This window comes from Amphiprion ocellaris, chromosome 1 (genome assembly GCF_022539595.1).
Source record: "Amphiprion ocellaris isolate individual 3 ecotype Okinawa chromosome 1, ASM2253959v1, whole genome shotgun sequence".
Lineage (NCBI taxonomy): Eukaryota > Metazoa > Chordata > Actinopteri > Pomacentridae > Amphiprion > Amphiprion ocellaris.
Window position 1 is genome coordinate 8,370,575 of NC_072766.1, and position 14,208 is coordinate 8,384,782.

Here is a 14,208-nt window from a genome sequence, read left to right on the forward strand (position 1 = left end):
TAAACAAATTAGATCACTCATCCAAGTGCAAAGAGCTTTCTTGTATGATATTAATTACTAAAAAAGGAGCTGTGACAAAAGTTAAGGATGATAAATAATGTCAGAGCTGAGATTTCAGTGCTCGGCTGTCTGTTATTTATCCTCATTAACACTTCCATCTAGGCATAGGCGCTTTAATGTGGAACATTAATATTCATATATGCTAAGTGTTTACAGTCACTCTGAGAAGAGGCATAACTCACATTTAGACCCCTCTCATCTTTGTGCAGATAAGGTTCTCCTCTCCACAGTGATGGAGGACGCTCAGTTTTAACCCGCACTGTGAGAGTTTAGGTTGTGCTGAATGGGATGAAAGACCGTGACTCCACTTGTACCTTCTTGCAGAAGAGGAGCGCCTCCTCATCGGGCTCACGTTCACCACTTCAGTGATGCTTGTATGGAGGCACGTATAAACACTACATGTCTGTCAAAAAGCATCTCTAAAGTATCAACTTTTTCAGAAGGAAAAACACTTGTGAGTTAGGTAATTTCTGAAATTATTCGATGGGATTTTAAAAGTTTGTGTCGGCATGCTGAGGTGTGTTCCGAGAACTGCACTGTAGCTTTAAGGCTCTTATTTAAAATGAAATCACAGCTATCACCTACACAGCAGCCTGACTGGATCGAGTGGAGATTATCAATAGTGAAGACAGCAGTAGCAGGTCAAAGAGAGGCCAGCTGAAGATGTGCACATGTCACATTTAGAAAATGTTGAACTTCATGCCTCAAGAACAGCAAAGTGACTTTGACTTTATGGATTTGGATCACCTTAAACATTAGACCCATTTTACAGCACTTATATTACAAGTTAATAGGCACAGCTTAGTCGGAGTATAAATCACTCCATTTGTAAGATTTCTTTTTTTGTGTGTGCCTTTGGCTTAGAGGTTGAACCTCGTTTGGGAAGTATAGCTAACTTAGGTCTGTAAAATCTTTAAAACACTATATGTAATATTATGTCTTGAAAATAATCTCGACTTCTACAGTGTCTTCTAAAGACATCTCAACACTTTGATACTAATGTGGCTTAAACAATGATATTTTTACAGTCAGACTTGTAAATCCTAAAATGCTGTAAGGAAAATTTGATTTCATTAGCATTTCACATGATAGAACTTTATCCATTCTGAAAGGCTGCAAATGATGTTTAGTATTAAATATAAGGAAATGACACATTTGCTTTGTTTAATTATGATGAGATTAAACCCTGATTTCCACTGGGTCAATATATAATTGAGGGACTTTTGAATTGGGGTATGGGATAAATCTTGCATGCATTTTTATTAAAAGTAAAAAAAAATAATGATTTTTTTTAATCTTCATTATAATCATGTCTTTAAAAATTCCATAATTATTAATTATGAAAACAACCACTTATTAATAAAAAATGACTGGATATCACTAAAATGTCAACTAAATAACCGTCCAAATTTAATAAAAACCACCTTCTAATTAGTTAAACAATAATAAAATTAACTTATTCAAAAATGATTTTGATTGTGTTCTTTTTAAGTTTAGATAATCATGCCAGTTGTTTCTTTTTTGGCAGTGTATAAAATTTTATTTGGAAAATAACAAATTGTATCTGTGTCCAAGAAATCACTTTCAACTAAGTTACCCATTACAAAAACACCTCTCAAGGAAGTGTGTTAATTCCAGATCACATGACCTGCTCCACATGATGTCATTTCCTCCTGAAGAAAAGACTGGCCAGACTCCAAGGCTTTCTGAGTTATTTAATATAAAGTAGTGTGTGAGTCAAGTGTGGATTTATGGCATGTCAACAGGTTTACTACAATATCTTTAGAAATAACTTTCAGTTTCAGTTTTACTCAGTTATAGATATATAATATTTAGAGGAATCTTTCTGTAAAAATGCCATGTGGTGTTTGGTTATAGGCAGCCATGTTGATTTTAGGCCTGAAAACAGCAAAAATGTCAACTATAATACTTGTCAAATATGTTGCAAAAAGCCCCACAGTTATATATTGACCCAACTACTGACTGATTGGTTTAGATATTAACATTTGTTGGTTACGTAGATTCCTTTTGTCACCATGACAATAATGGGAGATTTGGACAAGTTGGTTTCAGAGTAAGACTGTGAGATGCAAGTGTGGCGTTACGTGTTTGTGTATTTTTATGTGTTAGCCAGTATTTATGAATATATATGTTGCAGTCTGAGTGTAGCGTGCATTAAGTACAAGCCAGAACGAGATATAAAATGAATGAACATAAACTGCACTTCCCATGAAGCTAAATGCCAGCCACATCTCCAGGGTTGAGCACGGTGTGTTCATGGTGCTTAGATCAAGGTCACACGCAAACCACACTGAACTAACTTCGCTTCCCATAACAGCAGAAATCTGTTTTGTTTCTGGAAGGTCGTGGCGATCTAATAGACGACTTCCATCACCTCCTCACAAACTTGTTTTTTGTGGATTTTGGTAGTCGCCTCTCTCCTTCCCCCGACACCTCCATCAGTGACGCTGGTGCCAGCAGGCTGAAGTGTTTTTGTGATGTTGGCCTTTGTCATATGTCACACTCTGCCCTTTTCTCTCACACGCTTTTAGTCTAAGAAAAGCAACATGTCCAGACTCTCACTGTGTGCCTGCATGCAACTTTGAGTACTTGTGGACTGAAGCCTGCACACATTTACATTTTAGCCAAGGCACAGATACATTAATGACAGAAATTAATGGTTTGGAGAAGCTTTAAAAAATACCCCATAGCTACTTTTAAATCTAGTCAAATTATACTTCATATTTTCTGAGATAATAAAAAATGGTAGCATCATTGTGGAGCCCTTGTTCTGCTTCCCTGCCAGCTCTGAGTGTTTGTCGAGTGGATACTCAGGGAGAGAGCAAACATTTTATTTGATGGATCCAGAGCCAACAGCCTGGTGCAGCCAGAAGGATCTTACATGTGTTGTCTGGGCAAAATTTAGGCTCCAACCTGAGCATATTGCATGTAGTCCTCCAACTAAATATTCAATAGACTTTACATGTTCAAAATTCTGTTAGATACATTGACATACATTAGCACAGGTTTTATGAATGTGTGCCTTAGAAATGTGCGTAGAAATTTGTCACCTTCCAGCTACCTTAAGGGATTATTTGGTCATTTTAGGCTGTATGGGATAATCATCTTCAGAATAACTGCTTTTAACTGTTCCACAATGGAGGTTTGTGTATGAGGAAGATTGTGTTTTTGTGGTAGCAGCTCCAAAACTTTGAAATATCCTTCCTTTTCTCAACAAATATGCCTCTTCTATTAACATTTTATTGTTTTTTGTGATTAGTGGTTGCTTTGAGGTTTCAATTTATTTTATCTATTTTTTACAAATTGATCTTAAAGTTTCAATTCATTTTTTGGCTTGTTTTTTTTCCCCAACACATATTTTTGTTGCTGTCTGTCTTACAGTGTGTACTACTCTTTGGTCATTTCAGTTATTTCAGGAAATGCTATGTTAATATGCTTAATTTGATTTTATTTAAAAATGTTTTATTCTACATTTTCTAAGTTGAGTTCACAACTAACAGATTCCGTGGCATTGCAAACATTCATATTTCTCGTCTTTTTGTTCCTTTCAATTGATTCAATATATGTAGCCTGGTTTACTGTTGAATCTGTGAAGAATGCCACTCATGCAAACCTTTTATTTTCAAAAAACATGAGAGCATGAATGCTGGTTTTGTACATAGAATTACTACAGTTGCTGATAATACCCTTCTCTGTACAATGCTGTTTTAGAAAATTATAATTAATGGTTTAAATTAATTTAGTATTGATTTTCATTCTGCTCTACTGTTACACTGTAACCAAGGATGTTTTTCTGCAGAGCCAACGAATGTCATTTTCTCCTTTTCTGAAAGATTATCACGGAAGTTTTCTCTGCCCTCCATCCTCAGTTAAATTCTTGATCTGTTTTTATTTCTTTTTTTTCCACACCATGTGCCTTCACTTTCTTTAATGCCTCAGAATGAGATGAAAGCCCAGTGCAATTAGGCTTCTTATCGTTTTAATTAAGAAAGCCATTCGGCCATATCTGCCTCAGACGCCATAACACATAATGGCAGAGAGTCTCTGATGCCTGAAGTAGTGATTGTGTGTGTGTATGTATGTGTTGTGTGTGAGTGCGTACAGTATGTGTGTGTGTGTGCATGTGTACAAATGTGTGTGTACGTCCCAGTAACACAGTTCCCAACAATCTCTCTGCCGCCCTTCTTTCCTCTTTTATCAGTCTGTGTTCTCCAATCGCTATTCCCACTTGTGCGTCTCTCCAAACATGCTGTTCTATCCCTCGTTATTTCCTTCTCCTCAAAGAGACAAGGTCAAAGAGTCCTGTAAAAGTACTTTAAACTCAATTCAACTATGTTGTCTGAGTGTTTCTTTTCAACCCTTTTGTCAACGATTGCTTCATTAATGCTGTTTCTTTTCTTTACGCTTAAACATTTGCAGGCAGATGGACAGATTTTATGGTATTTTTATGTTTCGGCTCGTGCGTACACACACAGGACGCACTAACAGCTTATCAATGTGCATGTAAACTGCTCTTTTCTCCATATCTATTTGCATACGATGAGAGAGCTACATAGCTGTAACCAAATTATCCCTCCACTTTTTCCCCCTTTTACCCCTCATCCAAAAGAGGAGGCGAAGAGGGGAAACTGTAACTACCCTGATAGTGGTGTTAACACCCAGCCAAGCTCCTCCACTCTCCCCCTCTCCCTCCATCTTCTCTCCCCTCCCCTGTTACCCTGGCCTATCAGTGCGGAGCAGTGGTCTGTGAAGAAATTCCCAATATCTAAATTTACACACTGTATCAATCTTGTTTAATAGACTGGAAAGCTTATAGCCGCCATGGCAAGCCGGCAGAGAGGGCAGTGGTGATAAATTGTCGGTGTGCAGGCGACAGCCGCCCGTGATGTATAATGAAATATTTATGATTTATCCCAGCTAATAAACTGAAATGAAGTGCATGATGTATGGGAACAGATGGGCCCTCTATTGATGCTGAGGTGGAGAGGCAAGAGGGGGAAGAGGAGACAGGAAGATAGGTGGAGAGAAGGAAAAAGGAGATGTGATGAGAGATGTTCGAAAGGTAGTGAGATAAAAATGAAGGGTAAGGATGGGACTGAAGAGTCAAAAAACATTGTAGTTTTGTGTTTTCCATTTGCTGGAACAGAGAAGGTGGGAAAAAGTGAACATATTAGTAAGATGGATGGAAGGATAGTGGATGAAAGTGGAGAACTAATGAGATTAAATGATGGAATAGAGGACAGACAGAAGATGGCGGTAAAAACAGACCATCAACAAAACATAATTCTTCTCCTACAGTGTTGCATCGTGTTGATTTCAGGTAAGGCGGGCACAGTTGTTTTCTTTTATTGACTCCATATTTCAGATGGAGACTCTTTCCTGCTGTAGTGTCTGCAAACAGCTTAACCTTAAATGTTCAGAGCTGTGCCCAGGATTTTAGAAATGCTGAGGAGTGTAAAGCCTCCCAGTGCAGCACCACCCCTCTGAAGAAATAAAGGAATTGCTCAACATTATTGGAAAGTTGTTTGAGACGACCACTCTTTCATTAATATGAAGCTACCACCAGCAAACAGTTAGCTTAGCAGGAATGAAGGTAATAGTCGGCATGCTTGTGTCCAAAGGTGACAAAATCTCTTGACCAACAACTTTGCAGATGCTTTGTTTTCAAGCGTAAAATCAATGATTTGTCATTTCAAAATTCTAATTTCAATGGATCCAATCTCCCTGCACCATGGTGTAAATGGTTCAGAAGTATTTAAATCTGTAGTAAAATAATAATTAATTTTGGCTGTGTGGTTTAGTAAATTAATTTTTGTATAATTCCGTCCGTGGCCTCCCTTTTTTTGTTGCCAGCCTTGTAGTGCTTTGTAGCAGAATTATGATACAAGAAAACTATTTATGAACCAAATGGCTCAAATAATGCGACATGAATATTACAAAGTAGTGCAGAAGTCAGGAGTGTTTGTGATGCATGGATGAATGTAAGTGGTGCTTTGTGTGCTGTATGGTGAAGCAAAACAGACAGAATGAGGAGGAGAGGTTGGGGAGGATGTGACGAGCCCAGGGAGAGATGACCAGATGGCAGTCCTTTATACACTTTGCACTCTGCTCAGCCCAGATGTTGCAGGTTCGAGCAAACAAGCATCCCAACTCCACCTACCAACTACCTGCAGGGAAAAATAACAGAACAAGATAAGCAGGCACACAGAATGGAACGGTTATCACAATAAATGTGTAAAAGAACTGTTAAAAATTGCTATATTTATGTACATTAAATATTTTCTATTAACCCTCTGAACCACAAAACCCACCAGTGAGTGTGAAAGGCACGTTATCTTGAAGAATTCTCAGAATGACACCATTTATTCGTGCAAGAAACTACAAATAGATCAAATAGATAGTATTGTCAGATTTTTAACATTCCAGTCGTCCCTGAATGTCCCAACTGTAGACACATAACGACAGTAGAAATATAAAGACAAATAAATAAATTAAGAAGAAAAAATAAGAAGAAATATGTTTGTAAATTAAAAAAGAAAAAATGTTGCCATATAAAGCAATATTAATCAAAAAGTGAATCCATAAAAGAAAAGGCTAATTAAAGCAGAAATATAAAGACAAATACATAAAATAATTAGAAAAAATAAGAAGACGTGTGCTTTTCCTTTGCTTTTAAAACATTATACTATTATGTCATTTTAAAAGCAAAGGAAAAGCACATTTCTTTTCATTATTTTATTTATTTGCCTTTATCTGTCTACTTCTATTAGCCTTTTCTTTCATAGATTAATTTTTTGATTAATATTAATTTATATGGCAACATAATTTATTTTTCATTTCATGTATTCTTCTTTATATTTCCGCTTTTATTATTCTTTTATAGATTTATTTTTGTAATTTGGCACTCTCACTCCTCCATAATCAGGGACCATGCAGTTAACATAGAAAACATCTGATGTCTTGCATATAGAGTCTACATCATTAAGCTAATTTTCAACTCCCGTCCCTGGTTGGGCTTTTCAGTAAAGATAAGTCATTTGCACTATCCAGATTTTGCAAAAAAACAAAAAATTCTGTGCTTATGGATGCAACCAGGAAGCCATAAGTGACTCAACTGGGACCAAAACTCGTGTGACAAAAATTCTGGAACTTTTCAGCTGAACTCAGTTGAACTGCAGGATGTGTTTGAACAAAGTAAAAATAGGAGACAAATTTAGAGAAAAGATACACAGAAAAATAGTTAAACATAGTATGTAGAGTCATGATTTTTGTCCACTTTTGGTAATTTAACTTAGGTTTCTGCTTTTTTCTAATTTTTGTCTTAACTGACGTACTGCACAGAAGACATTGAAATTCTCTACTTCTAGCCATGGTTGTGCTGTTTCTATAGATGTCCAGGACTTTATATTGTTGTGAAATTATAAGGAGAAGCATTACAAGAGCAAAAAACACCCGGACATTGCATCGGGGTTTCAGAGGATTAAAACTTCAGAGCTCACTGTGCATATATGCATGCCTAAAATGAAAACTCCTCTCATCATTATCCCACTTAAATTCACACAGACGTGGACAGATACTCGTCTGCCTGTCGCTGTACCTTTACTGACCTCTCTGCCTCCAACCTGAACTACAAAACCCTGCTTAACTTCATCGCAGTGTCACACACACATCCATTCCTTTGCTACCAGCTGTGGAGCGCCTGTAATACTCCAAAAGGACATCTTCCTCTTCCCACCTCTCCTTCCCTCCTCTGTCCATTTTTCTCTCCTTCCGTCGCTCTCCACTCATCCATGCTGACCCATTTCCTCGACTCGTCATGCCCAGGCCCAGATGCGCCCCTCATCCCATATACTGTACTCCTCCTCCCCCACACCTGTCCCCCAGACACCTACGTATGTGAGCAGGTGGTGGGTGTGTGTCTGGGGGATGCGGGGGGGGATCTTAAACACTCATCCATCCCGTGCACTCTGACTTTCTCTGTCTCAAACACACGTGCATGCTTACAGACACACACACCTTGTATTCAACCAGGTTTACCTACCCTACATTCCTTGCATCTGTGCTTTTGTGTTTACTTTAATTGATCTTCACATATATTTTCCCCCAGAATCTGAAAAGTTCTTGTATTTCCTGCTGCAAGAAGCTATTGTTAGGAGTCTACAGTAATAAAAAGCACAGCTCAGAATATGCGTCATGTAATAGAAATTAAGCGCATATACTGTGTGGAGAAAATGCTAATAAGCTAATTCAGACGAGAGTTGTTTTAAACACAAAATAAATGCAAATTCCTGTTTTTTTTTTTGTTTTTTTTTTTTAAGCAATCTGTCCGTTGTGTTACCTCCTCCTAAACCAAAAAATGACGAGCCATTACAGATATGACTTTTTTCCCCATATTGATGACTCTCCTCTGTCTTTGTATGACTTTTAGGAGACACGGCGGCCTATAAAGATGGCGTATATTGGATTCTGGGTCGCAGCAGTGTTGACATCATCAAGAGTGGCGGCTACAAGATCAGCGCGCTCGAGGTGGAGCGTCACTTACTGGCACATCCAGACATCATAGGTAAGAGTTCTGTATAGGTTCAGTGTGTAAGTAGTAGGCCAGAGGTGAACTTTTTGTTGTTTTGACCTAGTTGTGCACACCGTATGTGAAATGAGACAATTCAGCTGAGGAGGTTTTTATGACACTGGAATGCTCTTGACTGAACCCTTAAATGAATGCACTGCATAGAAAACATCCAACATTGTTCAGCTTTTGTGCATGTATGCACCAAAGAGTCAGCACCTTGAAACACAGCGTCACTGTTTATTTCTAAAACCACTGTGCGAAAGAAAGCTGAAAAAATGTGTATTTGTCCTTGCTCTGCACAGCAAAATGAAAGAATGTACGGGTTGAATTTTAACAACAGCAAGTCTGGTTTTTGTGTCATATAATCTTTCAGATGTGGCTGTGATCGGGGCACCAGATGCAACATGGGGCCAGAAAGTCACTGCTGTGGTGCAGCTGAAAAAGGGGAAGACTATGACCTTGCCAGAATTGAAGACGTGGGCAAGGTACTGTAGATTTCAGCTCAGTTTGTGAGTTATCATGTGTATACTTGCTGTGAAACTGAAGCTAAAACTATGCCACAGATTGATAATGGTCTTTATAGGCTGCTGACTTTGATAAAGAAATTGTTGAAGGGATAGACAGGTTGACATCTACTACTGCTAAAGTAGGTAAGATGCTTTCCACCACACAAGTATACAGTGGTGGAAAAAAGTTAGACATACATTTGTGAAATGTTGCACTAAGAATCACTCTTAGGTGCACTCTTCAAGTGCAATTTTTTTTTAGTACAATCACAGCCACAATAATAAACAAATCCTAAAAAAAAAGCCATTAATAACTTAAAATTGATTGGTTCCATAAAAATAAGAAATTTTGAGTATTGAGTGATTTAAACAATTAACAAAAAATACATTATTTGTATTTGTTTGTGTCTGTCTAATACAGCCACCAGGAAACACACCTTTTGAAACACACAAAAAAAGTTTTCTCACAAATATTTCATGATAATATTTGAGATTGTGTAAAATTTTAAGGGTTTTTCCGCCACCGTAAGCTTGCATTCTTCAGTCTAAGGTTATCTTGGTGTAGACAATGCATTAAAAATGCAGTCCCTTCATTCATTTTAGGCAAATAGATTGTCCAGCAAAAAAACTGAACCTTGCTCAACGTTGCAGCAGTAGAGTTTCATCCAGCAATGCACTATGTTCACCAAATAAATACATGCAAGTCCATATTCCTGGTAAAAGCACAATCTATTACTTGATGCAATTGTACTGTTTGATTCGTACTTGTAAAGGAGGAGAACAACAGCCCAGTCATACCAAAATGTGTAACAGCTACATCACAGCGCAAGACATATTAATTTTACAGAAAAAGATGTAAAATGGTGAGATACTTACATGTTTTAGTAGCTATTCTTGTGGCAGAATTAATCACCAGTCAATAAAACAACCCGAGTTTTGCAGTTAGCATTGGGAAACCATAATCTTTTCATAAACCTAATTACCTATATTTTGTACTTAAACTTAAGTAATTTTGTGGCATGAGCAATAGCAAACAGCAACTGAAAAAGACAGAGAACAGAAGCATAAAACACAAACTGAGAATGAAATAAACAGCAACATAAAAATGTGTAGGTAAAGGTAATGTGAAACAGATAATGGTGCTACACAGAGGCTTAACTTCAGTTCTGTGTTGGCTAATTTGGCTGACTTAATTGCTGTTTTTATATGTAAAAGAAGTAGAAACTTGCGAGTAATGTGACATGAAACTTGTGAATCACATGACAGCAGCAATATATAGAAGTAGGTCACAGAAAACACAGACATCTCACATTTTACTGCTTTTATTGTGAAATCAATACGTTATATTGTGGATCAACGTTGAGAATACAATGATAGTTCTCCGGTAAGTATTCAAGGTTATAAAATTCATTGTCATACTGTAATAAAGCCTACAACTCATGGATGTATTATTCTGACCTGGTGTTTCCTGGTGAATAATTCAAACACACCATCATTTTTTTAAGTATAGTGTTATTTTTAGACTCAACAACCAGGAAGGGTAACACCACTAACCACTGGACCACCTGCCACCTTTAAAAGTGCTTTGCGACCGCAGGTGGACTCCAAACCGGCACCACCAGTGGAGACTGTGACCTGCATAAGTTAAAACCAATCCATCATCCTGAATTCACCAAAAACACACACACACACACACACACACACACAAGAGCACCATATTCCATTATAGCAAAGGAGTGCTGAGAGTGTGTTGGTTAAATCTTATTACGCTGATTCAAGAAGACATTCTCCGCAGCTCTTTGTCAGCCCTGTAGAAACCAAATGGAGGCTCCTGATTCAGACTCTGCAGCTCTCTGAGCAGTTCTCTGAGCAGTTCAGCACACATATCCCCAGTGAGCGGCCCTGAAGTCCTTAGATCAATAGAAGAGGATGTGAGAGAAAGAGAGGCCAGAGATGGACTAATGAGGGGAGCAGGAGGAAAGACGGGAGATGGAAAAAGAGGAAGATGTGGAAGAAGCAAGCAAATGATTGTTATGGGGGCTTTGTCCTATGAGCTCACATTGTCTGTGGGTTTTTTCCACCTCCTTTTCTAAATGTCTGTGTTTGTCTGCTGTAGACAGCTACTGGTGACATGCAGCCCTCCACATTGCAATGGCACAAACATTCCTCTTTTTCTTTCACCATCAGTTTTCATAAAATTCACTCATTTTTCCACCCTTTTCTCCACTTTCCCACCATCTGTTTTTGTCCTCCTCACCATCTTTTGTACAACCCACCGGTGTCATTTATTCACATCTCTGAATTCTGTACGAGTGCAGTTTGTGTGTGTGTAACTTTGTGTATTAGTGCAACTTTGTGTGTGTGTGTCGGGGATGTGGGCTCCATATGGTGTACGGATGTTAGATCCTACTGCTGCTGGTCCAGTGTGATCATTTACTACAGCAGCCTGTAACCCAGGTTAACACACACATGCACACACAAACATGCACAAAACATATAAACAAATGCACACACAACGTTTGCAGCCAGGGGTGCCGCCAGCGGACAGGTAGTGCGGCACACAGTCCGTTGCTGAGGCCGGGGAGTAGGGGAGCGAAAAGGAGATAAAATGAGACATAAACAAGTAGATGGATGCTCACTCTTCAGTGCCCCGGCTTCAGCTGTCAGTCTGAATCTCTGTCACACCCTCTGTGCCCCAACACACATGTTCACGCACACACCAGCACGCTGCCCCGGAGAAATTGGTGACACGAGCGAGCCCCATTACAGAGCCACGTATGTATGCACATATACTCACTCACACTTTACTCACTGAGTCAGAGAGACGGAGACATCTGCTGTAAGGAGCGTTTGATGGCAACCGTATGAGTCATTATGTTCTCTCGCACAACAGGAATGCACACAGGAACACGCACGCGCACACATACGCACAAACAAACAAACTAGGTTAGAAGATAATAAAAAAGCTCCAGGCTTCGAGACTTGACGTAACAACCAAGCACTCAAAACGGAAAAAATAAAACACTTTTAATTATCCCAGCCTTCTGTTTTTCCTTTTATTATTTGTTTTTTTTTTTTGTTTTTTTTTATTTCATCTCACAGTGATTATATTGTTTTGTACAAAGGGAATTGTCTGTGTCTGGAAGGCGAACTGGGGATATTAGGGAGGAGAGCTGCAGAGTGTATGAAGGACGTTTCTTTCCTTATCTCGACCGCTCTGCCACAGGGCTAGCCTTTGTTTTGCAATTGTTTTCTGTTTTTGTTTCCTATTGCATATGTGCGCGTGTGCATGTTTTCCCATCCACGTTGGGGAATTTGTCAGTGCTGTGTGTGTCCTTGTGTGTGTCTTCCTTTGTTTAGTCTGTGCATTTCTCCTGTCTAAACAGTCGTCAGCGTATTAACATGAGTGTTTATTGCAGGGAGCACATGGCGCCCTACACCATTCCTACAGGCCTGGTGCTGGTGGAGGAGATGCCGAGGAATCAGATGGGCAAGGTCAACAAGAAGGACCTCCTGCGACACTTCTTTCCATGACTGGACAACTTTGATGTGTATGACAACATACAGATTCACGATTGAAGAACTGCAGGTGGACATCACTGCCTGGTTGTCCCTTTCTGATCAGATAAACATGGACAAGTATACAGCAAGAATGGTAAATAGAGGAAAAACACCTTATGGAAAATTCTCTACCCTCTGAGGTATGTTAATCATACTGCAAACACTGCTGCAAGGGTATTTCTATTACATTGAATACCAGTTATCCGAATCATTCTTCCTTTGTTTTTTGTGTACGAGAGTTCCGGAAGTCATGACTTTGATATGTAAGAACACAAAATGTGTTGGCAAATGGTTTGCCAGTTAATTTATCCAAAAAAAAAAAAAAAGTCCAAACTAGCTGAAGTAGCATCGGAAACAATGAGTAACAATTCATTGACCAGAATTCATGTGACAAACAAGCAATACGAAAGAAGTTTACAAACACTGCCAATGGCTGTTCAGTATAATGTGAATTTCTGAACTCTATGCATTCTTAACCGTTTTAGTGTATGCAGTACACTCACCAAAAACTCCAGTTTTGTGAGTGTGTTCTCAGATAACACTAATGTTATTCCCAAAATGAAATCGAAGGGAACTGAGCTGTTCACATCTGCAAAATAAATGCAAATGAATTAGAAAAGTTTGTGAGGCAGCTCTTGGAAAACAAAAAAATTAGTGCTGAAATTTTCATGATTTGTCTTTGGGATGTTCATTTTTGACTGGCACTGATGATCTGTTGTGTTCTAACTGCAAAAACAAATGATTAATATAATATACTGTTAATATGTAGTAAAGGACTGGGATGAAATGTGATCTAGTTCCTTCAGAGTCAATATCCCTTGTTTCTGAGACAGTAACAGCTAGGTTTAGCTGCTGATTTGTGACCTGATTTTCTGATAAAATCGCTCAAACACAGCTGCAGCTTTGGGTCAAGATTGCCTTAAGCACTCCTACCGGCATATTCAGATGTTTTATTTGTGAACATGATATGATCAGAGAATACACAGTGACATTTTGAATCGTGGAAGTGTGACCACGATTAAGGCTTATGGTTAATTACACCAGCACGAAGCAAAATCAAAGACAATGTGGTGGCAGAACAGGAGAATGATGATCTTTGGAAACACGGTGTGGCTAAATTAGCTTCTTAGCACACAGTGATGACATGGATTATCTGAAAAATAAAAAGCTGTTTTAAAATTTTAATTTAAACAAGTGTCTTGGAATTGTATTTATTTGCCTTTTTTTTTTTCCCCAAAGCGGTGTTGCTCCATTAGTTTTCTCTGTGCATGTGTGTGTGTCTGTGCAGCTGTGGTTACACAGGTGTGATGAGAGCCTGAAGGCGGATTCTCGAGCAAGGCGCAACACCACAGCTGGATGCCCCACACTCCATCTGACTAACCTTCTCACTCCACTCGCTCTTCTCACCTCTCATCCTTTCTCATCTCCATTCCTCCAATACTTTGCCTCGTCTGTCTTCAGCACAAGTCACAACAGATTGCAGTGGCACCG

The 14,208-nt window shown here is 38.8% G+C and overlaps 1 protein-coding gene across 2 annotated transcripts in view; it reads left to right on the forward strand.

Moving 5' to 3' along the window:
- Positions 1-13,911, forward strand: part of acsf3 (acyl-CoA synthetase family member 3) — a 40,154-nt gene extending 26,243 nt beyond the window's left edge. For both annotated transcript variants that reach the window (XM_023298791.3, XM_055013547.1), the window contains exons 8-10: positions 8,510-8,644; positions 9,024-9,135; positions 12,576-13,911. In XM_023298791.3, coding sequence (XP_023154559.1) covers positions 8,510-8,644; positions 9,024-9,135; positions 12,576-12,690 — 362 coding nt within the window. In that variant the 3' untranslated portion in view covers positions 12,691-13,911. The remainder of the gene's footprint in view (positions 1-8,509; positions 8,645-9,023; positions 9,136-12,575) is intronic.
- The last annotated feature ends 297 nt before the right edge of the window (positions 13,912-14,208 follow it).